Source organism: Podarcis bocagei, assembly GCF_964188305.1.
Source record: "Podarcis bocagei genome assembly, chromosome: 3".
NCBI classification, from domain to species: Eukaryota; Metazoa; Chordata; class Lepidosauria; order Squamata; family Lacertidae; genus Podarcis; species Podarcis bocagei.
The window spans coordinates 61,102,001-61,128,145 of record NC_138127.1 but is presented as its reverse complement, the minus strand read 5'-3'; the positions used below and the strand labels follow the sequence as shown (position 1 = coordinate 61,128,145).

The 26,145-nt window shown below is 40.8% G+C and overlaps 1 protein-coding gene across 1 annotated transcript; it reads left to right on the top strand.

The window, feature by feature from the left end:
* The first annotated feature begins 301 nt into the window (after positions 1 to 301).
* COG2 (component of oligomeric golgi complex 2) lies at positions 302 to 26,145 on the top strand. The gene is made up of 18 exons (XM_081188228.1): positions 302 to 494; positions 2,837 to 2,998; positions 4,049 to 4,114; positions 5,791 to 5,871; positions 7,041 to 7,144; positions 8,351 to 8,459; positions 10,084 to 10,263; positions 10,728 to 10,852; positions 14,033 to 14,159; positions 14,669 to 14,808; positions 16,599 to 16,660; positions 18,011 to 18,162; positions 18,474 to 18,671; positions 20,205 to 20,277; positions 22,033 to 22,175; positions 22,942 to 23,081; positions 24,355 to 24,535; positions 25,636 to 26,145. The coding sequence occupies exons 1-18, from the start codon at positions 423 to 425 to the stop codon at positions 25,735 to 25,737; spliced, it is 2,217 nt and encodes a 738-aa protein (XP_081044354.1). The 5' UTR covers positions 302 to 422; the 3' UTR covers positions 25,738 to 26,145.

Here is a 26,145-nt window from a genome sequence, read left to right as displayed (position 1 = left end):
CCCTGCGCAGCACCTGCCCCGTCTACTTTCCCACCCAAGTCTGCAGCCATGCGGCCCCGAAGTTCTTGCAAGACTCCCCTTCCACATAGGTTGGCGTCGACCTCGGGCCTGGAAAATAAATTCTGGGGCCGAGGTCAGACCCTTTTCCTCCCGGTATTCATTCCCAGGGCGAGAATGAGAAGACGGGACCCCCCGCCCCGGAGGCCTCGTGCGCGCCTGCAGTGAGGCCGTAGGCCGCTGGAGGCCGCCCTCCCGAGCGCAGGAGGCGGCCGGCGGTGCCCGGCCTCGGCGCCGCGGTGCTGGCGGAAGTGTGGCGCGCGCGCGTACATTTTGTGTCGACTGCGAAGCCGAAGCCGAGCGGAGATCCGGGAAAGAGACGTGGCGGCCCCGGGTCGCCGAGAGGGAGCGGAGCCCAGCCAGCCATGGAGACGTGGAATATGAACCTACCCCGGGGACCCGAAAACCTGTGCTTCGACAAGGACGAGTTTATGAAGGTGAGTGAGGAGGCGGAGGCCCCTGGGCAGGAGGGCGCCTGGCTGGGCCGAAGCCGGGGCTGAAGGGAGAGGAGGGGCAACTTGGGAGGTGTGGGGAGATGCTAGGGGGAGATGCGTGTCTGTACGAGACCCTGGCTGGGCTGGAGTGACTCGCAGGCCTCGCCACCCCAGGGAAGCTCTAGTCCTGCCCCCCCCCAACTCGGAAAGCCCTTCAAAGTAGCTCATTTTTCTCCTAGTAGGGTTGTCAGAGATGATTTATAGGTTGTTTTTCTCCATGTGGGGGAGATAGGGGTATATGCACCTCTTTTTAATAGATGAATATTTGGACTTCCTATTGCTGGCCCCGTTCGCACATTATTCAATTCCCACAAGGAAGTCCATGCTGCCTGTGCATGGCATGTATCTTGTGTAGGTTTTGTATGTTTCGTGTATGTTGCACGCACACATTTTTCAGTCTGAACCTGTTTAAAATCTAGATGCCTCAGCCAGGACGTTTCCTATGGAGAACTCACGCCCGTGTTGGATTTGGGTCCTCTGATCCTGTGAGGCATCCTTGTGTTGCGGCCTGCCAGGCAGCTCTTCCTATTTCACCTGTCATACTGTCCATCATACATGGAGACTGGCTCTTTCAGAATGTGCTGCTCCATTGGTTAGAGCATGGTGCTGATAAGATTATGGGTTCAATAGCTGCCTATTCCTGCATTGCAGGAATTTGGGTTGAATGATCCAAGGTCCCTCCCAACTCTACAATTCAGTGATTCTAATTCTAGACACATAGCTGTCTCCTTGAAAAACTGCTGTTCAGAATATCTTAAAAAATGAAATAAAGGGGATTCCTGGATGTAAGCAATTATACAACTTTAAAACATTCTTTGTTGTTGCACTCATGTCCTACTTTTAGGTTTCCCATAAGGATCTTGTTGGGCACAGTGTGAACAGGATGTTGGACTAGATGGGCCTTTGGTCTAATTCATGAGGGCTCTTCTTATGGTCTTATGCTGTCAGACCCATTATTATTATTAAGCAGGCAGAAGGCCTTTTCGGTAGTGGTGCCCACCCTGTGGATCGCCCTCCCATCAGATGTCAAAGAGATAAACTCCCTGGTCCTGAATAGGGTAACTGTGCCCCTGAAGGACCAGGTGCGCAGCCTGGGAGTCATTTTGGACTCACAGCTGTCCATGGAGGCGCAGGTCAATTCTGTATCCAGGGCAGCTGTCTACCAACTCCACCTGGTACGCAGGCTGAGACCCTACCTGCCCGTGGACTGTCTCGCCAGAGTGGTGCATGCTCTAGTTATCTCCCGCTTGGACTACTGCAATGCACTCTACGTGGGGCTACCTTTGAAGGTGACTCAGAAACTACAGCTAATCCAGAATGCGGCAGCTAGACTGGTGAGTGGGGGCAGCCGCCGAGACCACATAACACCGGTCTTGAAAGACCTACATTGGCTCCCAGTACGTTTCCGAGCACAATTCAAAGTGCTGGTGTTGACCTTTAAAGCCCTAAACGGCCTCGGCCCAGTATACCTGAAGGAGCGTCTCCACCCCCATCATTCTGCCCGGACGCTGAGGTCCAGCGCCGAGGGCCTTCTGGCAGTTCCCTCATTGCGAGAAGCAAAGCTACAGGGAACCAGGCAGAGGGCCTTTTCGGTAGTGGTGCCCGCCCTGTGGAACGCCCTCCCATCAGATGTCAAAACGATAAACAACTACCTGACATTCAGAAGACATCTTAAGGCAGCCCTGTTCAGGGAAGTTTTTAATGTATGATATTTTAGTGTTTTTTGGTTTCTATGGAAGCCGCCCAGAGTGGCTGGGGAAACCCAGCCAGATGGGCGGGGTACAAATAATAAATTATTATTATTATTATTATTATTATTATTAACAATTACATGACCTTCCATAGACATCTGAAGGCAGCGTTGTATCAGGAAGCTTTAAATGTCTGATGTATCATGTGTTCTTTTATACTCTATTATAAGATGCCCAGAGTGGCTGGGGCAACCCAGTCAGATGGGTGGTAGAAGTAATAAATTACTATTATTATTATCATCATCATCATCATCATCATCATTATTAATATTATTTTGAATAGTACCAATTAGTTAGGCTTTACAGACAGAAAGCACTTTAACAAACCAATAAGACTGTGTTTATACATCTTATATTTTAGTGTTTCATTTAGAACAAAAACTTTTCCTAGTTAATGGTCCTCATTTTTATCCCTTCACTTCAAGCATGCTTGGAAGTTAGATAAATACAAACTGCTTTTACAAGGAATTGCATTTTCTGTTATGAGCCATTTCTTAAATCATGATTATTATTATTTACCTATTTCATATATAGCCGGATTTTGATGTCGATCACTTTGTGTCGGAGTGCAGGAAACGTGTTCAGTTGGAAGAGCTTCGGGATGATCTTGAGCTCTACTACAAACTTCTTAAAACTGCCATGATAGAGCTCATAAACAAGGATTATGCAGACTTTGTTAATCTTTCCACCAATCTAGTAAGTTTCAAATTGGATGTTTTATATGTACTAATCTTAGTGTTTAAGTATACTAATAATAAATATTTGAAGATGCTAATATTCAACATACTTCCAAAAGCAGGGTCCTGTGGCTCTACATACGTTGCTGGATTGCATCTCCTGTCAGCCCCAATCACCATGCCAATGGTCAGTGATGATGGGAGTTGTAGTCCAGCAACATTTGAAGGGCCTTACATTTGAAGGAGGTATTGGAAGCTTCTAGGCAAGGGTTTGGTATGTGAATAGGCTGTTTGAGGTGGGTGTGCAGGATGTCATAGGATACTTCAATATACAGAAGGAAGACAACTGGTAAATAAAAAACACCTTTGGATTAAAATCTCTTAGCTGTAATATGAAAAAGTGTGTGCAAGTGCTGTGAATTGATACATGCTAGAAAAGAGAGGTTAAATAGTCCAGAGGTAAAAAATATATATTAAAAGCTCTTTCTCACATCATATTTGCATCCCACTTTTCCTTCAAGGAGTATGAATGGATAGATAAGGTTTTGTTTTTTATAGCATTTGATACTTTTGAAAATAGATAGAATATGCAATTCTTAAAAAGTCTTTTAATGTGCATTAGGATGACTTGTTCCATACCACTAAATGAGTTTCCTGGCTGAGTGTAGATTTGAAATGGGTCCCTGTCTTCTTAGTTGGCATGGGGTGCTGATAACGGTGCTAAAGATAAGGTACCTATTGAACGCTCTGCACATATAGAGTATGTGGACACACAGTCTTCCATTTTTGTCCAGTTTATGTTGTTTTGATTTCAGCAGTCATTCACAGATAATTCTGTTCAGGATTGGAGCCAGCTTGCCAGAGATTACAAGTTAGCAATGTACAAGTGCCATTAGGAAAATATAATAGTCAGGATTACTTGCTAGTTGGGATGTCTTCTGAAGTACTGGTTGTAAACATTTTTTATATTTGTTTTCAATAGAAATGTAATTTGTTACAAAATATACACATGCACAGTTTCAACTGCTCATTAATCGTAATATGTAATATGTTTGGACAATTTATTTAGGTTGGCATGGACAAAGCCCTTAATCAGCTTTCAGTGCCTTTAGGACAACTGCGAGAGGAAGTTATGGTATGTTCTGAAATAAGTTCTCATATCATTTGTCTGATTTTGAAAATATTGAGAAACCAAATAAATTCTGTATGGGGCTGACATAGGGGATTTCATGAAGCAGCAAAATACATTTTGTCAGAACATTTAGAAACCATTTTAGGAGCCCTAACTGTGTGGTAAGAACAGAGACAAGAACATCACAGGCACACATTTATGTTAATCTATGCATAAAGTAAATGGCATTTCCATGTACTTCTCTGGTTCACCAGAAGTAGCTTAGTCATTCTGGCCACATGACCCGGAAGCTGTCTGCGCTCCCTTGGCCAGTAAAGCGAGATGAGCGCCACAACCCCAGAGTCGTACGCGACTGGACTTAACGGTCAGGGGTCCCTTTACCTTTACTATGCATAAAGTATATTTAGCCAAACAAGCAAATACCTGTTTCTAAAAAATAAATTATTTATTTCATTCACCTCTTTTTTCCCTAAAAGTTAATGTATTATGTGTTGGAAAGGAAAGTAGGGCTGCGTTGATTAAATATGCAGATGGTATTAAAATAGGAAATAATATTAATAACCAGCAACACATGCAAGATTAGCTAGGTGACCTCATGAACTGAAATAATAGAAGTGGGATGGAATGTCTCTGAACCAATTGATTGAAAAGATAACTAGAATAATTTCTAGATATTGAGACATTTCTTTTTCTACAGGACGACAGTTAGATTAAATTGAAAGCAAGACCTAAAGTGCTGCTTCTGTTTGGGCTGAATTTCCTCATATTTAATTTCCCTGAGCTCTTTTACCACCACTCCTCACTCTCCATAACCGTTTCATTACTAATCTACCTAATGAACCAGGAGCTACACTCCTTTTGTCTTGTCACTGCCTGGAAACTCATGATTATAAGTGGCTCTACTGAAATCTAATAAGGCTCTGAAAATGAAATTTGTAAAGGGTTATGTTCTTCAGAAATGATCCTCCCACACAGAAAGCAGTAGGGGAGCTGCCATCCAGAACTTGTAAGGTACACTTTACCTTAGATCAGGGAAGGATGTTTCCTTCTTATTCTGACATGGGAATGATGAAAGCCCCAGGTACATGGGAGACTACGTCACTATTGACTAAGCTTCCAAGATGAACAGCATTGCATTGCCTGTTACCTCAGACATCCTATTTTACTGAAGTAGCACTGGAAAAATACAGTGTTGGCTCCCATGCTGCTAAGATAATATTGGAAAGGGACCTTAGGAATTATCAGAAACAAACAGAAGTTATATCAACAGTGGGATGGTGCCAGTTGGATTGCAATGTGTCCCTGATCATGCTCAATTGGAAATTGCCTATGGCCAACAAGCCCTGCAATCATGTCCATCTTACTTTTCAAATGCAGCTCAGCAAAGAAAAGTCTTGTTGCAAAAGATAGATGGGTTTGCAATCACTATAGCACAGCCTGGAATAAGTGATATTTCTCCAGGGAAAGGAGCTCCAGCTGAGCACATAATAGGAGGTGTCCAGCACCTGAGATTTGGCTTTGAATAAATATTTTGGCCTCGTTCATAACTTATGCATTTTAGAAAGGCACAAAAGACGTGATTAATCTGTGTGAGAGATGTTAACTCATATGTGCACAGAACTGCTTGTTTTAATTGGAGAAATATGGAGTGTGTGTGTGTATATGTTTTTTCTTTCCAGAGTCTTAAGTCATGTGTCAGTGAAGGAATTCGAGCAATTGATGAACGTGTGTCTAAACAAGAAGATATCAGGGCGAAAAAGGTACAACAGGCAGATCCATTTATTGCATTTTTATGGCAAAAGGGCAAAATGAACATATATACCACAATATGGAAATTTAATTATTAGTTTGAGAGCACTTCATGCAATCTTCTGACATGGCAAAATGAAAAGGAACTAGTAGACACAGATTTGCCTTACTAGAAGATCAGAGCCTTACTTTTTCTAACACACTTTCTCAAGGCATGACCTATGTCCTTTTGAAGAGTGTTCTAGGAATTATAGGATAGAATACACTTTTCCCTTTGGCTGTAGAAAGGGAGATCCTTCATTGGAGGCTACCTTGTTGTGGCTGTAAGAACCTTTGTGGACAACCTCCCTGTCCTGTCAGTGCTCAAATGCAAGTGAGAAAAAAGAGGTGTGCAGGATGAATTGAAGGAGGCCTTGAATTTAAAGTGCTCTCATGCCTCTAGTACGTTACCAAGCTAAGGAGAAAACTGCACAAGACCAAGAGCAGGAAGCACAGAAACCTATGGGAGGGAAACTGATGGACAGGACCTCAGAGCTAATGGCAAGGGAGGAAAAACAAGTTTACCTTCTCTACATGAGCCTGACAGAGCTTTGGATTTCGTAGTTTCTCTGCCTTTGATTCTTTCTCCCTTCCTCTTTTGAATTGCTCTGCCAACTGCAGTCCTATACACACCTACCTGGGAGTGAGTCCCATTGAACTCAGTGGAACTTAATTCTGAACAGCCATGTGTAGGATTCCACTGTTTAAACTGTTTCCCACTTGCACTGAACAGTATGCATTTAAATGACGGTAAACATGGACAAAAGCCATCATAGGGAGTTTTGGGGTTCCTTGTTTTTTCTTATGCATTTCTTTGAATGTGGTAACAGAAGGCACTGTCTTTAATACGTGTTGCAGTTCTGACACAACACACCTCCCCTCCTTATGCCAAGAAGAACCAGGTTTACATGGGAGCTCCATACAGTTATTAACCTCAGCAGTGGAGAGGTGGGGGTCCCTTTGGCATAGTGGTGCACTTCAGAGATCACATTGTAATAGGTTTATTACTTCCAGCTCCTTACCTATTGAGTCAAATCATTTCCCCAAAATACCTGCAAATTTGTTGGGAAGAAAATATCTCAGATTCAATATGAGAAGTTTTTCTTTTCTTTCTCTGTCTCCCCCCCCCCCCACCAACCAGATGTGTGTCCTGAGACTTATTCAAGTTATTAAAGCAGTTGAGAAAATTGAGAAAATTCTGCACTCCCAAAATTCTAAAGAAATGTCATCACTAGAAGGAAGCAGGTATGGGATCAGCAAGTTGCTTTTGCTTAGTTCTGTCTGTCTTTGAAATCTATATACCAGCATCTTGAAACTCCAAAGTGGGAGGAAGCAACTATTTAAAGAAGTTAGTTCGTGATACACCAATTGCTTCTGTCATAATAACATGCCAAAATAGCAAATGCCGTTTTACAGTTAGCAGAGCACCTGTCCTGCCACCTGTCTACCCTTTTGTGGAGCAGTCTGTTGACTTTCATAGGGCTGTTCTGGAGTAAATTAGTTGTAGATTTTCCCTATGGCTCTATGGTTGTTGTTGTTTATCTTGTGCCAGCAACAAAAGGGAGCTATGGTCATGTTTTCCCTGCTTAAATCTTGTTTCTATGTATGGAAGGTGTGTGCACACAAACCTGTGCAAGACACAGTGCCTGTTTCATGACCTGTATATGTGATAGAAACCTATGATTGATCCTTTGCTTAGTGAAACAGTCATGTATGCATTCTTCATGTATGATGAACAGAGCATGCACTGTACTTACGTGTTGTGATACCACCATAAGAAAAATATCACATATGAAGGCATAACACTGGGACATTTTCATAGCCTCTGAAATCTTCTTGGTCTTTGCATTCAGTACATCTTTTTAAAATGCAAATGCCCATTTGTCTTGCCTGTTTTCACAAATCTCCTAGCATATCTCTAGGCTTTGCAAGGGTTCACTAGCTGGTCTCTGAAGATAGGAGATCCACCTGGGATTCTGACACTCCTTGGAATTGACAGAGGAGACAGGGCCTGGCACATCTTCCTATGTTCTGGCATTTTTCAGTTGCTTTGAAGATGGTTTGAGTAGACATGTTGCATTATCCCATATCCCATCCCTCTATTGTGTTGGAGGTACTGGGTAGGTTTTGCCCAGGCATAAGACAAGAAGGGGGTGCATTAGGGACACAGAATTACCTGTCCCTTGCCCTGAGGCCTCTGAAAGCTTCTGCCATTAAGAGTCAAGCCTGTTCCTAACTGCATAGCCCTGTTGCGGGATCTTCTTGGTCACACTAAATGCAAAGGGATTGTTGGGAGCTGGGAGGAAATCACATGAACTTGCGTATATATACACGCATACATATATAGTAAGAGACTGTGTGTTTGTGTGAAGGGGGGGAGAGGGATTATGATTATCTACTGCCATTATTTTATCAAAATCGTATCCTGATGTGTGCCAATTCCTTTGCAAGTCCACTTCTGACCGGACAGATTTTAGAAAGAATTGCCACAGAATTCAACCAGTTACAGTTTCATGCAGTACAGAGCAAAGGAATGCCACTCCTAGACAAGTTGAAACCAGTAAGTATGTTGCCTTGTTTTACAAAAAAAAGTTGTCACAATTAAATCATAATAATATTGTGGACTTTCAGTGGTGCGATCATTATGAAAGTTCATGCATTTATCTTGGACTGTAGTTGTGATGAACAAGAAGAATGAAAAAATTGTATCTGTTCCCATACAGTTAGTCATCCAATGTGTTCTCTTCTCCTTAAAATCCCTAAAATCTTGTTTGTTGGAGACTGAAATGCTTGCGTTTCTGTTTGCCTTCTGGCAGCTGAATCACCGATTATCTCAGCTAAAGAGAGCCAGTGTGGTGTAGTGGTTAAGAGTGATAGACTCGTAATCTGGTGAACCGGATTTGCGTCTCCGCTCCTCCACATGCAGCTGCTGGATGACCTTGGGCTAGTCATACTTCTCTGAAGTCTCTCAGCCCCACTCACCTCACAGAGTGTTTGTTGTGGGGGAGGAAGGGAAAGGAGAATGTTAGCCGCTTTGAGACTCCCTAGGGTAGTGATAAAGCGGGATATCAAATCCAAACTCCTCCTCCTCTTCTTCTTCTTCTTCTTCTTTTTCTTCTTCTTAAGCTTTAAAAAATATATTTATAAAAATAAGCAAATCATGCCTATCAATTAAAACTGTATGTATAGCAGTACATTGTTCTGATATTTACTGCTCCAGTATGTAAAGAACATTTCATCCTTTCAACAAATTGTTTTATATTTTTACACTTTTAACCCACATGCTCAGCAGTGTTTACCATCCAGAACTCTAACAAATACAGTATGTCAGTTTTGTTGTGAGTACAATGATCAGCACTCTTCAATAATTACAACTTTGTAGGAGTAGTAGTTTTCCTACTGTTAGTAGCAAACGCACGTAATAAATGTAATATTAACTCAAATTATACCTCAACCATTGTTATTATTCCCAAATATTCAAGCATGTTGTTTAAAACAATTTAATTTTAAACAGCCATTCAATAATAATCTATAAAAATCATTAAGGGTTGGGTTTCTGGTAAACTTCAGATTAGAATTTTAACCTACTGTATTTTTTCGTGTATAAGGCTCCCCCATGTATAAGACAACCCCTATTTTTTTTACCCAAAATTAAGAAATTAAGTTGTTTAGCTTTTGGGGGGGATAGGGGAGGTCACTGCCACCAATTGCTCACCTGCCTGCCTTCCACTGCCGATCGCACACCTCGCCACAGCCGCCAATTGTCTGCCCGCTCCCCACCACCAACAGCCCACCCGCCTACTTGCTGCAGCCACCAATCGCCTGCCCGTCTCGCCACAGCCGCCAATCGCCTGCCCAATTGCCACAGCGAATCGGCAGCAGGCCTTGCCGCAGCCACCAATCACCCGCCCAATCGCCGCTGCCAATCTCCTGCTTGCTGCTGCCATTAATCGCACGTCCCCCTTCTGCATTCACTATCTGTGTATAAGATGACTCCCAATTTTTGCGTGATTTTTTTTTTTTTTAGCAGAAAGCACCGTCTTGGAAAAATACAGTATATTGGTGATTGGTGGTTTTTGAGGCTATAATGCAGTTCGTAAATGACTAAATAAAACTAGTGGATATTTCTATTTTTTCTGGCACAGCAATAACAATTCTTTTCATTCTTTTTTTGAAAATCATAGCGAATAGTTGGGATAACAGCAATGCTGCAGCAGTCCCTGGAAGGGCTGCTTTTAGAAGGTCTTCAAACTTCCAACATTGACATAATCCGTCATTGCTTGAGAACCTATGCAACAATAGACAAAACACGGGATGCTGAGGCATTAGTTGGTGAAGTGCTTGTGAAACCATATGTAGATGAGGTAAGTGAAGCTGGAGGCAACTGACTCAGGAGAATACATTGTGTTTTGTATATATGTCTAGTACTTCTGGGGCTCTTCCTGACTTATGAAAAAGAACTCAGCAGAAAGAAAGTTAGAACAGAAAGCAGGTTATTTGAACATTTGTATTTTTATCTTGCATTTTTATGTTGTGAACTGCCCTAAGATCTACAAATTTAATAAATAATATTTGCCACTAGACCTTGAATATGTTCAGGTGCTAAAAAAAATATGGTGTCAGTGTGTTACAACATCGGGAGGCTGTTGCATGTAGGAACTGAAAGCTAATTTAACTGTTTTATATCTCCTATTAAACAGCATTTTGAGCATTGCTATGATAATGCAGTAATTATTGACTTTGGGCTGTAGATGGAAGATATTTTAATCTTTTTTGCACTGGAATTCTTGTCTGGCATCTTTAATTTGATACTAAATGTTTTTAACAGGTGATTGTGGAGCAGTTTGTTCAATCTCGTCCTAATGGCCTCCAGACCATGTACAACAAATTGCTGGAGTTTGTTCCTCTCCATTGCCGGCTCTTGCGTGAAGTAACAGGGGGAGGTATTTCAAGGTAACACAAACCTTTTTTTGTTAAATGGCGTGAGCAATTGTTGTTTCGGTTTCACTTATAACTATGGACAATACAATAATACCTCTGCGAACGTCCACCTCATCTAGCGTCCGCTTCGGTTGGCTAGCAGCCGGGGCTCCGGAACGGATCCCGGTCACAAAACAAGTAGACCTTCTGAAGTCAGTGGACTTGAGTTAGTTGTAACTAAGGTGCATCAGTTTCAGTGGGGCTACTCTTGAGTGTGATTTAGTCTGATTTTAAATGATGCAAGCAGAATTCTTGATCCTCATCTGCAGAAAATCAATATCTTACAGTAGAGAATAGAGATGCTGTAACCTGCTGAGAATATTATTGAAAATGCAACTGTTTTCCACAAAGGAAAAAGATTAAAAGCCTAAATATTCTTTTCATACTCAGTAAACCGTTATCAGAACCACATTCCTGTCTGTGGTCTCCAGGGGGGGCGGGGTGTTCAATAGAATAACCTCAACTCATTCTGAAAGTGTCTGATTTTATTGTCACTTCATTAATGAAATATTTTTTCTTTTCATTGCCAGGACCTTTAATTTCTTAATCCAGGCTAGCACATCTGGTATATTCAGGTGTTTCCAAATATGTGCTAGACATGATTTCAACAGCTAATTTCAAATCACCTGCATGTATTTTGTTTGGATTTGATGTTTGTAGTGGTTTGGGGAACTAGAAAACTGTTATAACTCAAGCCTTTACAGAATTGATGTCCACCATTCAGCAAGAAGAATCGCAAGCAAGAGGAAGCTGTGGGCTGGAGTGTAAAGTCTATGAGCTTGACTGTGGTGCAGAATTAGGGTTACAGTCAGTAGATTCAGGGCAATACTCCATCAAGACATAGGGTGTTGTGTATCTACTGTAGTAACTCTACTGTTGGTCTAAGTTCTGGAATGTGTGTGTACTAGGTTGATGCTATCTCATATAATGGGTCGTTGTGTTACAGCATGTAACAGCTAATTGTTGGAAAATGTAGTTTGCTAATTTGTCTATATAAAATTAAAAAAGAAAAAGAGATTGTAAATCTGACTAGTGGAACTACATGACTGAGCACTTTGCCTATTATTTCGGATTGCTATCTCCTTAAATAAGTGCCTAATTCATATTGCAATTAAATTCAGGCCACCTAAATTGAATCCATTTATTTTGTTCCAGTTAACACAGTAGCCTGCAATTATTGGTGCTTAGGATTTAGCTCTCGAGACTGCAGAAATACTTTCCTAATTATCCAGGCATTGTGGTGCTCTTCCTATGACTTAACATTTTGCTAACATTTCAATTCTCTTAATCCCTGAATAGGTTTAATCTTCTTTCATAAGAGAAAATCATTAATATTTTGTTTGTGATGGACGAGAACTATAAAACATTTAATTCCCTCACTCTGCCTCTCAAGTTTCCGAACTATCAAATGGGGTATAAATCCTAATCTGTATGTGATGCTGGTTACATTTAGAAATTGGAACTCAGGGAAGAAGAAAACAAAGTTTATTCTTTCTCCCTGGGGCAGCCACAATAATGTTCAAGTGTGTTTCCCATTCATGTCTATATTATTATGTGTTCTTGAGGGAAACTGAGTCCTGCTTCATTTTCAACATTACCTCCTTACCTCTTTTCACATAGTTAAGCTCCAGAATGAGCTGGACTAGAATAAAAATGCTACGGTCAACAGACCACAGGGAGGATTCAGTTCCTTTGAAACACATGACCTTTTGATGTTAAAATCAGACACATACATGGCCCACTATATGGATGTGTCCAGCCCATATCACGTCTATGCACAGGCTCAGGGTGTACTTAACTATCTATCAGTAGCTGTTGAGGAAGTAAGCCATGTTTGTTGCCTTTTAGTGTTTTCCTCACTGATACATGCATTTGCTGGAGTGTCCAATAGTGCACAATAGGGCTTTCTGCATACCCAGTTCCTTGTCCTGAGCTTAGGTTTCTTTCAAATGAGGTATTTTACACTGAAATTGCTACTCCACACAAAGCTGTTACATCATGGACTTCCTAGTATGTTTCTTCCATGATGCTTCCATGTATTCTTATGCCTCAGAAAATACAACTTCAAAAACTACGAACGCGTAGCACAAGCCTCACAACTATTGACAGCTTTAGAAAGACTCACCCGTCTTTTGAAAGAGGTGTGGTTTTGATATTTGCAGAACCCATTTCCCTAACCTTTCATGCCCAGCACCTCATGTTTAGCTTTGTTCAAGAGACTTGGGAGAAAAGAATGATTCTCCTTATCTTTGCCTGCCCTCTTTATCGCAAGATCCTACCCTGAATCAACCACACACCCATTTGAACAACATCTTTGTGCTATAGAGTCAGAAATGAATTAAGTCCTCGAGAGTGCCGATCTGGAGATCTGTTTAGGGAAGAGTGGAAATCTGAAGACTGGAGATCTGGAGATCTGTTTAGGGAAGTTTTTTAATGACTGATGTTTTAATAAATTTCTAATCTCCTGTTGGAAGCCGCCCAGAGTGGCTGTTCCGGGAAACCCAGCCAGATGGGCGGGGTATAAGTAATAATAATAATAATAATAATAATAATAATAATAATAATAAATAATAATAATAATGGAGAGATGTTACAAGCTTGCAGTGCAACATGTTCTGAGTGATGTGGAAAGGTGGCTGCAGTTTCATGTGTAGCTTGTAGCAGAAGAGCAACAACTGGATAGGATATGCCCATTTGGAAGCACCCTTAAACTCAATTCTGGGTAGCGATATTCACCTACTGGTTGTGCAGGTTCATGGGCACTATTGGCTAGCTCTCCTGCTGACTGCTTGAGTTATTGGGAACAAGTCAGTGACTAACACATTCTCCTGTATTTGCATTAAGTATGAACTAGTTGCTGCTGTGCTATAAATTTTCTTCCTAAATGCCCTCTGCCCAGAATACCAACTCTGTTTTCCCAGACTGAGTATATCCCCACAGATTTGTATAAGCAGATTTCTATGTTTCATAGAAGTATCTGTTAATTAAATTGGATTTGATTGTAGTATTAAAAAGACAAGATGTTAAAATGATAAGAAACCAAGAAATATTCAGATGATTTGCTACAAACCTACTAATGTACATTTTTGTATAATTATTGATAATGCTTATATTTTAAGTATTTCTAAGAAAAATGTTTATTTAATTTTGCAGCGAAAAGGGGAATGTTGTTCCTGGATATGATTTTTTGGTAAATTCTGTGTGGCCAGAAATAGTTCGTGGTTTAGAAGTTAAGCTGCCATCACTGTTTAATCCTGGGAACCCAGATGCATTTCATGAGGTAATTTAAAATATGCATATTAACCTTCTCTTTAACACAATGAACCAAGGAATGTGGGCCTTTAGTTTAATATGAAAACTAGAAAATGATTTTTGAAATACAGAATGCTCAAATTCAACAACTAAGAGCAGTGTCATGTATTGAATTTTCTATACAGAGATTAACAATAATATTGATGTAAAGAATGTCAACATGAAGTATCATTTGATACAAGCAAGCATCATTTGATGTGCCTTAGTACTAGGCCTTTTAGCCTGCTCAATTGACTAAAAATCTCAATTCTGATTAATTGGAAGTTGTGTTATCTCTGCTCATCATGCTCATCAAAAGATACCCTCAAGGAGCTGCAACAAAACAAAACAAAATATACCGAATAAAAATTTGTTAGTTTTCCAGTTCTGTTGCTAATTATATATCTGGTATTCTGGATTTCAGAGAGCTTGATAAATAGCACTATGTTATTTCAATATTTGTATGTTAAAGATATACCTTAAATATTCCTTCTTCAGAAATACACTATAAGCATGGATTTTGTGAGAAAATTTGAACGGCAGTGTGGCTCACAAGCCAGCGTTAAAAGACTACGGTCACATCCTTCCTACCACAGCTTTAATGATAAATGGAATTTGCCTGTTTATTTCCAAATAAGGTTGGTATTTGAGTTTTATTTTTAGGGGACATGAAATTACTTCATTTAGATAAAAATATTTTTCATGTTTTGAAAGACACCGTCCCTTGCTGCCTGCTGAAACCTACAAAGGCAAAAATGTTGAAAAGTGGAATAAATGTCCTTTGGTCTCATAACATGCTGTTTGTCAGAACAGCATCCAAATATATCTCCATTTTTTGTGCAACAAGTACTGAAATAGAACAGTTTTTCAAATCTTACACATTATCTGTGGTTTGCAGCTGTCTATTCTGTCAGCTTTCCTACTATGAGGTAGAATGTGGATTGAACAGGAACAGTTTCTCCTATTAGGTGTTTGGAAATTTAACAATTACATTCCGTCTGATTTTACCTTTTTGTGATGTCATACGTTTTCAAATAGAAGATAATGTAACCTACAACAGGAATCCATCATCTACAAATTATGCTTCATATTTCAGAATTACTATTTTTACTCATATGCAAATTCAGTTGATTGACTAAAACTCATGTGGTTAATAAACTAAGTTTTTTTTTATTGTAACAGCTTGATTTAAAAGTGAAGTGAAACAAAGCTGTACCTAAAAGAATTAGACTTGTTTATTGAATAAATAATTAAATGTTAGCAGCAAACCCAGAGTAAGGTAACCAAACCTTCCTGCTTAATTGGACTGAAACATTTGACTTGGCTGTGGCGTTCCTTGGACCCTTTGCACTCTGTGGCGTTCCTCCAGATAGACTGATAGCAATTGCCACATGTTCTTTTGAAACACAGATAAGCTTACAAGCTGCTTCTGTTTATATTTCTGAAAACTTGGTTATGATAGTACTTTTCTTTTTTAAAAAACAAAAATGTTCAGGGTATCAGAAAGAACTATTGATTTCCATCCCCTAGAACTGTTTGCAGAACCTTGTGGCAGTGTCCATTAGCAAATAAAAGGCAGCCATCGGTGCCACGGTCATAAGGCCTAGCCAGCCAGAGGTCATCAGAAGCAACTCTAAGAACTAAGGCACATCCCTGCTCCCCTTCCCCCTCCCTCTTTCAATGTAAAACTTTTCCCTTTAAGCTTCTTAACCCATCTGCACTTCCCTCTAGCCGCAGCGGTTCTCAACCTGTGGGTCCCCAGATGTTGTTGGACTACAACTCCCATCATCCCTGAGCTCTGGTCTTGCTAGCTAGGGGTGATGGGAGTTGTAGTTCAACGACGTCTGGGGACCCACAGGTTGAGAAAGGCTAGTGCAACTTTAAATTTGGTCCCAGCTTGCAAAACTCACAAGTTTTTGTTTTAAAGAGATGCTAAAATAGTGGTGATAACTAGAGGCTGGGGAAACCTCTCGGGGCCTCGCAAGGTCCAGCATTTCTCTACCAGCCCTATCCATTTGGGGATGGCCTTTATTCCTGAAATTTACCAGCTTTCTTACTCATCATAACTGCAAGAACTAACATAGGAAACTACAGTGCAGAACCAGGGGTTGAATTGAATGAATGCATATTGGCCTTGCAGAGGATGGGGCAGTCTCTTTAGAGATGACAACATTAACTAACTGCTCTGTCTCTCAGACTCTTCTTCGAACGCTCTTCTGTTTCTACTCCATACCTAACACTCATTCTGATACTGCCTCTCATTCTCCTGCTGTCATTCTTCTATTACATGGGAGCAGTTATAGCTGCTGTGTTATACAGATTCTTATGGTATTTGGGTTTGAAATACATTTGGGGGAATTGGACTACAGCGTGCAGCAGTAAGCTGCCAAATATTAATTTTAATTAGGATTTTAATTTTATTTTTTAGGTTTAGAGAAATAGCGGGGGCCTTAGAAACAGCCTTTTCTGATGACTTAGAAGAAGCTCCAGGTAAATTACATCTTCACTGTAATTAGCATGTGCAATGAGGATTTGAGAATGAATGACAAATAATCATTTTTCACTACCATAAAGCACTTCACAATTATATCTGTCATGTTTATACTGATGGGAACTTCAGCTATGCTTTAAGAAAAATAGCATAGTGTCTAAGGGTGAACTCAAGGAAATAATTCTCGAGAATGATTTCTGCTTTTAGCCAATGACATCAACTATGGCAGAAATCTTGTCAGCTGCACTGCCTAGAAGTTGGGTAGCAGTGATGGCTAGACATAGTGGCTCGGAATGAAGAATGAATTGCACTGGAAAGAAGACAAAAGTTCTTTCACTTACAGCCTTAAATGTTGTGTCATTTAATGGTATATGACGGGAGGGACAGTTGACAAACAGGTAGTTCAACCTCTGTGTAGTACTGAAATAAAATGTGCACCATCACAGCATAGCATTACAGTGGTACCTCGGGTTACATACGCTTCAGGTTACATACGCTTCAGGTTACAGACTCCGCTAACCCAGAAATAGTGCTTCAGGTTAAGAACTTTGCTTCAGGATAAGAACAGAAATCGGGCTCCAGCAGCGCAGTGGCAGCAGGAGGCCCCATTAGCTAAAGTGGTGCTTCAGGTTAAGAACAGTTTCAGGTTAAGAACGGACCTCCGGAACGAATTAAGTACTTAACCCGAGGTATCACTGTATTTTGCTTTTGTATCTCCATCCATAGTTCTGTAATGAGAGGTAACCCTCCTTAAAAAAGCTAATAGGTTATTAAAGAAACAGCAGCAGCCTTCCTTTCCCCTTCCTCAGCAGCTATGGCTTTGCTGCCCAGAATCCATAAGATGTGCCTGCCTCAGACCTCCAGCTATCATGTTTTTAGTAGTCTGTTGGGAGCCACCCAGAGTGACTGGGGCAACCCAGTCAGATGGGTGGAATACAAATAATTAAAATATTATTATTATTATTATTATTATTATTATTATTATTATTATTATTATTATTATTATTATTATTTAATCTTGGGTGGTTGTTAGTTGCTTTTCCTCAGAATTAAGTGAGGGGTGGGGGTGGGCCTTAAGTTAGCTAGATATTTGTCTCAGGATTGTTTATTGTCACTTTGGCTTATCTGTCTTTACACAAGATGTGTCAGTGATCCCCCAAACACTGGTGCTGTACAGAAGTTATGGGGCAGGTATGGGTACAGGATTGGAAATAAGAGAATAAAAGCAAAAGTGTATTCATAAACATTCATAATATAGCTGGTCTAATTGGGATAATTTTGAAAATCGCATAGGGCTACAGTTCTGGATTGTGACTAATAATTTAACTATTCCTGTGTTTTCTTTTCAGCTCAAAGTTCGTACAGCCTCTTGGCAACACATGTTGCATGTGCAAGTCTGCAGAAGTGTTGGTCGGATCAGATATTTCTGCCATTGCTCACACATCGCCTTTGGAAGCTTTCACTGCAGATTGTAGCGCGCTATTCATTTTTTATTAGCGAGGTGAGGACAAACACAGGCTTCTCTCGAAGCTCTATGGTTCTCCTTTCAAGTCTTATAGTTGTTATTTTTAGGAGGTTGTCTAAACCCTGTATGACAAGCCAAAATGCTGTTTCACTGCAGCTTTACCAAATTAGGGTATTGCTGTATGTTGGTAGCCTGAGGCTACAGTCTTCTGTACACTTGCTAGGGAGCAATTCCCATTGAAATCAGTGGAACTTACTTATGAATGGACATTGTGCTGAGATGTGTATTGTTTGGTGTACGGTATGTTTGCAAAAACCTCTTTGCCATTTTCATTTTTCGTATTGCAGCTTTTACTCAGGCCCATCTCTAACGAAAGTACAAAGGATAAAAAATCATTGGCAAGCAGTAGCAAGGAGTGCCCACTGAACCCAAGCTCTGTTGAAGACCAAGGAAACGACTCTTGTCCACAGTCTCAGCCTTTAGCTTCCATATCCACCACTCAGCTGGTGCTTGTTGCTTCAGATCTGGATAAGCTTCAGGAATGGGTTGGTATACTTCATTGGTCTGCATGTCAAATATCAAATCCGGCCTATGGTTCTCTGAGCCCGGCTGACTCTGATACTGAACTTTTTTCTTAATGCTGATTCTTGTCAATTTTTTGTTCGCAAATTTAACAAAGAAGGAAAAAAGAAAAACCAGGGAAAGGAAATTATACTTCAAGCCTGGAAGGATAAACACCCGCCATCTACAGTCATACCTTGGTTCTTGAACGGAATCCATTCCAGAAGTCCATTCGACTTCCAGAAACGTTCGAAAACCAAGGTGCAGCTTCCGATTGGCTGCAGGATGTTCGGCTTCCAAAAAACGTTCGCAGACTGGAACACTCACTTCTGAGTTTGCAGCATTCGGGAGCCAAAACATTCAAGTCACAAGACGTTTGAGGTCCAAGGTACAACTGTATTATGCAGTGGTCTAAGGACCTCACTGCCCTGGCTGCATTTGAACATATTTTTAAAAGTGTCAATCTTGTGTTGATACTTATTTGGACATCTGGAGGGCTTATATTAACTAATGTGTTTAATTAAGTTGAGTGTACTTATGGTTACTGTATCCTCAATTTGAGCTAATGGTTGTTACTTACACACACACATATACTTTCTGTCTCTTAGGCACCGTAAGGGTTCACAAAGTCCACTTTTGTTGTCCTGCCATTAACCCCACCCTGACACCGAACTTTTGAAATATTTAAATGGCAGGCTTCAGTTCAGTAATAGCTATAATTTCCAGAACCTTAAGCATTAGAATGGATGCTCACATAAAGAGTGCTGATACTATTGTGACTGTTGTATGAATAATGGTTGCAGATGTAGAAAATATTCCTTAATCTTTGTGCCTTTGGTTCCATGGAGTTTAGATATATCAAGGTTTGTCTGCTTACTTTAAAGTATGTCTCTCTGCAGGGAAGATATAATGCGATACATTATGTCATAAAGAGAATTATTTCATCTCCTGCAGCCTAACTTGCGATCAATTTGTAACATTCATGGCTGCTGCTGCTTCAGTTTTTCACAACTCTCTATAGAAAGCAGCTCTGTGGTTTTGTGAATCTTTGGGATGTGAGCCATGTGCTTGTTTTTGCAGTGTAAATTTTCATTGATTAGCCTCTCAGCCCCCTGCAAGATTTTAACTGTCAAGCTCTCATTTTGCTACACAAGCCTTGTAGCTCACGGGGGTGCTGTGAAGTCTGTTTGAGTGTGACTTTTTGATCACTTTTTCTGTTCAAGATTAATTAAATGCTTCAAGGAGCAAATCTGCTATTTTGAATAAAACTGTTTCATGAATTCTAGATGTTTTGCCTTGAGGCTTTCATAGTGTGCTGCATTGAATTCAGAATCTCTTGCTGTTGCGTCTGGCATTTGCATAGCTGATTTTCAAAATGTTATGTTTTGTGATGTTGGAGTAAAATTTATATACTGTAGCTGCACACAAGAAACACTTCTGTGCATGGGGAATTTGAATATATCGAGAAAACATATTCAAGTGTAGCTGTAATTGTTTGAATATTACTTTTCTTTCAGTTTCCTGAATTGTTGGAAATTATCAAACCAAAACTTGAAATCACTGGTTTCAAGAACATAGCCTGCATCTCAGGTAAATGTGAGTTCAGGTATCTGCTTATATTTTTTGTTACATATTCATGATATGATATGATGAACATACTCTGCTGGGAAGTATCTCGGCAAATGCCTAATGGAGATAAATTGTTTAATGAGAGAGACTATTTTTGATTCAAGAAGATTCACCATAATTTGAGGAAATTTCTAAATTGCGCAGTATTTTATGCATGTTACACCCTACCCTTATTTGGCAGGCTATGGCTAGGGGATTGGGAATGCCTGTGGCTTGCTTGGTCCTATTTCTCCTTCTCCTTGCTTGTTCAGAAATCTACTTTGCCTTCATTTTTGGAGTGAGCTATCAAGTGGCATTACAACTGTGCTGATATTTTTCGCTACCACAGTTTGCAAATTTACTTTTTACTGGGATTGCAACTGTGATTTAGATCTAACTGTGGTAGCAAAAATGCCAGTGCAAGTATAATACATATTTTACTTCTGGTGGTTCCCTCACTGCGAGATGTGAAGCTACAGGGAACCAGGCAGAGGGCCTTCTTGGTAGTGGAACGCTCTCCCATTAGACGTCAAGGAAATAAGCAACTATCTTACTTTTAAAAGACATCTGAAGGCAGACCTGTTTAGGGAAGTTTTTAATGCTTGAGGTTTTATTCTGTTTTTAGTGTTCTGTTGGGAGCTGCCCAGAGTGGCTGGGGAAATGCAGCCAGATAGGTGGGATACAAATATTATTATTATTATTATTATTGATTAGCTTTACAAATGAAGAGGAAAGAAGATGTTTGCATATGAAGAAGGAGCATAGAATTGTCACGAACCCACAGGACTTGTTTGATGGCCTAACTTTAATCAGGCAGTGTTTTAGCATCTGCCCCCAAGCCTTTTGTATGTGTATGAATGAGAGATAATATTGGAATATTAAGTGGAAGAGAGCCTGGCAGAGTGGGACGTCCACTGTGGAGGACCTTGATATGTCTGTGGATAGCCCTGTGAACATAGAGTTACTGCTAGTTTTTCATTACTTAATGTTAGACCCCTTGAAAGGCTGCTCCAGTTGTGGGGCAGGGGAGGCGGAGACAGCCTTGGATTTGTTAGATTCCAGATGCTTTGTTCATCTGAGAGGCCACAGGATAGGCCTAATTAATCCCACTTCTAGAGGGGGAGGATAATAAAGAAAAAGAAGATCCACACAGGAAGGAAGAGGGGCAACCCCTCCATGCCTCTTGTTCTGGCTGGAGGAAGCTAGAAGGGTTTTGGGTGTGGCAGGCAACCAGTCACTTCACGCCCATCCAAACCTCGCGGAAGACCGTGCTGTGAATTGTCAGTGTAACACAGCATAATAAATAGTATCTGTCTTCTTTACTTGATTACATTTTGCGAGGGGGGAACAAGGGAGTTGAAAAAAGACTGTTGTGCAGCGGTGCCTCTAGTTGTGTTCTGTTACGGACTTTCAGCTTACGAACGTGACAAACCCAGAAGTGTTTACTTCCGGGTTTGCCATGTGCGGATGCGATCTGCGCTCTTCACACATGCGCAAAAGCGCTCGATCACGCCACACACATGCACGGAAGAGGCACTCTAGTTGTGGACTTTTTGGGGTGCAAACGGCACCCCAAAACAGATTAAGTCCGCAACTAGAGGTACCACTGTAATAGCCCTGGAATTTCTAACGAAGGGCAGTATGCACATGTTTTAAGAAATACTCCAAAAGTGTGTGTTCATCTGGGATAAATCAGGGGAGCTCAGATTTTACCAGAGTTTGTTTTTTTCTTAACAGGAGCCCTGGAAGACTCAAAGGACTCTTTACTGGGTTGCTGGCCAACCTTGAACAATAAGCTTATTCAGGAGTTAAGTGATTCTTGCTTCGGTTGCCTGAAAAGTGCTGTTGAGATTCCAAGGCTATATAGAAGAACCAATAAGGTAACGCACACTTCATATTTAAACAATAAAGGCTTGTGTCAGCAGCATAGAATGTTTTGACCACTTACCTGCAGCTGATGGCCCCAACCCCATGAAGCAAAGTAGCTTTGGCATATAATTTCTTACCTGAGATATCAATTAGCTATATGAGATGGAAGAGCACAGTGTTATGCTGATTAATGATGATCTGTGTTACATGTAGTTTTCAACTTCTCGTAGTTTAATTTACACTTTATGGATCTCAGTTGAGCCTGCCATGCCCACCTAAGCCAAGGTAGTAGGAACAGTGTATGTTTGAATCCTAGTGTATAGCATTACTGCAGACTGGCATCAGCAGACTTTCTCAAACCAAAACCTTCCCCCACTCTATTTGTGATGAGAACAGACCTGCTGTTTACACAAACTTTGAGATCTCTAGATTCCCGTTTTCCCCCAGGACCTTTGCTAACACATCCATTGCTTTTTGTCATATTCATTTAATTCAGACAAACTACTACTTAACACACTTCAACACTATCAGGGCATGGTATGATGGGAATCCAACAAAAATACTTTTTTCTGAAAAAGTCAAATGTGTAGGCTCAGAAAGGAACCTAATTGAGGTTTAGGTGATATGTATATGTATTCAAAAACCATTTGATTAACTACCTATTATTGAATTCTCATGTACTGCTTATGTATGAGCATGCTGAGCTTTGCTTTTTTTGAACTCTAAAATAACGAGCTTTTTACTCGTTTTCTTGTCAATTTGTGTAACATTAACCAGGAGGTGCCAACCAAAGCATTGCCCTATGTTGACACTGCTCTTAAACCTTTCCACCAACTGAAGAATGACTACAAAGATACACTGAAACCAGCTGTAATTGAGCAGTGGCTTGAAGGAGCCCTTGGCAAAAGCACACAAAAGTAAGTGAAAATTTACTGCAACTTCACAAGCGTATTTCAGCATTAAAAACTCAACTTTTCCCAAGCCACTGTTGATTAAGACAATCACATATTGGGCTAGATAAAAGAAGATGTGAGTGAGCACTTTGGCTGCGCACATAACCCTTGTGCTCCTCCCTTCGTAGTAGAAGCCAGCAGTGGTGTAGTGGTTAAGAGCAGTGGACTCGTAATCTGGTGAACCAGGTTCACTTCCTCGCTCCTCCACCTGCAGCTGCTGGGTGACCTTGGGCCAGCCACACTTCTTTGAAGTCTCTCAGCCCCACTCACCTCACAGAGTGTTTGTTGTGGGGGAGGAAGGGAAAGGAGATTGTTAGCCGCTTTGAGACTCCCGAAGGGGAGTGAAAGGCGGGATATCAAATCCAAACTCTTCTTCTTCTCTTCAAACAATCCAGGTTGTCTTCAGTTAACAGTAGTTCCCAGGAAACTTTGGTGTGGAGTTGTTTTTGTTTTTTTTAGAATCTTACTGTTTTGTATGCAAAGGCACTTACAGACAATGAACCCACTGGACATGCTTGATTGCCTAACTCCTATTGTTGTCATCATGCAGCTCCTGCTGCATCAGCCAAGCCTTCTGCAGTGATGGAATGCATTTCCCTTCCTCCATTCATGAGGCCTGTTCCAATTCCTGCACTAATTCCAGCAGTGCACTTGGGCAAGCAAGCCAACTCCTCCTTCATTGACCCTTTCCCTCCATAGTTTAGGCCAGCCACACTGATGCTACCCTGGTCTTCTGGCCTGTATCAGTCTCCACTTTCCCTGTTGCTGCTGCTTCCCTTCTCCTTCTACACAGCCTAGCTCTGCAGTGATGGGATGCAGCAGCAGGACTGGCAACAGCATGTGGCTGGGTGTTGCAGAGCCCGCTGCCTTTATATTGCCCAGAGCCTATAGAAACTTGGAGCTGGCCTTGCAGAAACTGCTACCCATGGCCCACATGGCATTTTTGGTCCCGGATGCTAAATATGCACTTATAATAGTTGATTTTGGGGGTCTGATATCGTATACACAACTTACTGGTAAGGTAAAGGAAGAATCTAAGTATTAACAGCTATGAAATGTTCCAGCCAAACTTTTAAGTCCTGTTGAGTTCAGTGAGAGCGACAAACACACATTTTGTTTGTTTCTGTCTGGCTGTGCCCTGTGGGCTCAAAGCAGATTAGAGTTGTTTTTCTGAATGCTAATCACTCTGTCCGTAAGGGGCTCACAGTCTAATGCATTAATGAATCTCTTTATTCAGGTACTTTGAGACAATATCAGATATTCTGAATTCTGTAAAGAAAATGGAAGAGAGTTTGAAAAGGCTGAAGCAGGCAAGAAAAACCGTGATGGCAAATAGCACCGCTCCAAATGGAGGCATGAGTGATGATAACAAAATCCGCCTGCAGCTGGCCTTGGATGTGGAGCACTTTGGAATTCAGGTAAGTTGGATGCAGACACAAATGTATGTGTGTTTTTGCAGGATAACAATTTTCTTTATCTGGGGTATATAAATCTGCCTCCTTCCAAAGCTTGTAAACCACTGAAAACCGCCTTGTGTATAGCAACATAGGAAGGTGGTATACAAATTAAAAGTGAAATAAAATGAGAGGGGAGCAGTTCAGGGTGATGTATAATTCATCTTAAAATCATCAGCAGAATAACAATAAAAGCACAATACCAAGAGAAAAATACCAACAGTTCATTGAAACACTTATTCAGGTATTGTTGCTGAGGATAAAAGTCACCATACAACAAAAGCCTGAGTAAATACAGATGGATCAGAAATAACTGGAAGCAGATATTTCATTCCTTTGAAAGGGAAGTAAGCATTTATTTCAGGCTGTGCAACGGTGTTTCGTTGTCTTGGCGCATGACCCAAATAACTGCAAGAGGGCCTCCTCCACTGTTAGCAAACTCAGTCTTTATAATTGGCACTCACGTGGATAGGACTCTGCTTGTTGTCCCTACTAAAATTTCGGGCGGGAAATAAGTGGAAGGGCTTTCTCCTTTGCAGACCCCTGTCCCTCAAATGGTCTCCTCTTAGAGGTACATCTTTCACCTTTAGTGTTGGCCTTCAGGTGTCAGCTGAGGGCATTCTGTGAACAATCAAAATGGAATAGATTTCCATATTTGAACCATTGTGTTCCCGTCTCTTTACTGCTCTTTTGGTGGGAGTAGCTATTTTGTATTACGCTGCACCCCAGGCAGCAAAACTGAGATCCGTTAGCAAGTATTCAAGTTGTGCACTTCATCAGGTACCAACAGCAGTTGCCCACACACATGCTATTTCATGCTTGGCAAACATCAAAACGTCCCAACCAGCAAAAGTAACTGGAATGTTAGCCAAGTCAAATGATACTTATTCCAGCTGCCTAAAAATAACTTTGTCAAATGCATGCTAAATAAAAGAAGGAGCTGTCAACACAAGACAAGTTTCTATGTGCGTGTCTTATAGAGCTTCTGATCATGCAATGATTAAGTAAGAAATTTCTGCCTTTGCCTGCAAAAATAATAAATGAACTGTAATATTTTGTTTTAGATACAGAAGATGGGATTGCAGCTGAGCAACATCAAAAGCTTCTCAGCTCTTTCAGAGCTTGTTCAATCTGCCAAGGATCAGATAGCAGCAGAACAAACATGATTTTCAGCTGAGAAGAGAGAGCAGGCCTGGCTTCTGAAAAGAAGAGGGTTTCTTTTTATTTTCTCTCGTCAAGTACTATGTAGCAAGGAAGTGCTTCCTAATTCAGCTTCAGCAGCAAGTTAAGTGTGTCTCAAGAGACATAAAAACTTGTTTCACCAAAAAGGAGAGAACCTTATAGAAGAGCATTTACTCTCATTTTCCATTGTATGGAAGAAAGTTTATATATTTCTAAGCAATCTACTACAAAGCTATGAAAGGTTATTATTATTTTTATTATTTTTATTATTATTGTAAATCTTATCATGCAGGAAAACTGATTTAACATGATTAAAATAAACAAGAAAAGCATTGTCTTCCTTTGTAACATTTTATCACTGGAGAGGAGATGTATTAAATATGTAAGTTCAA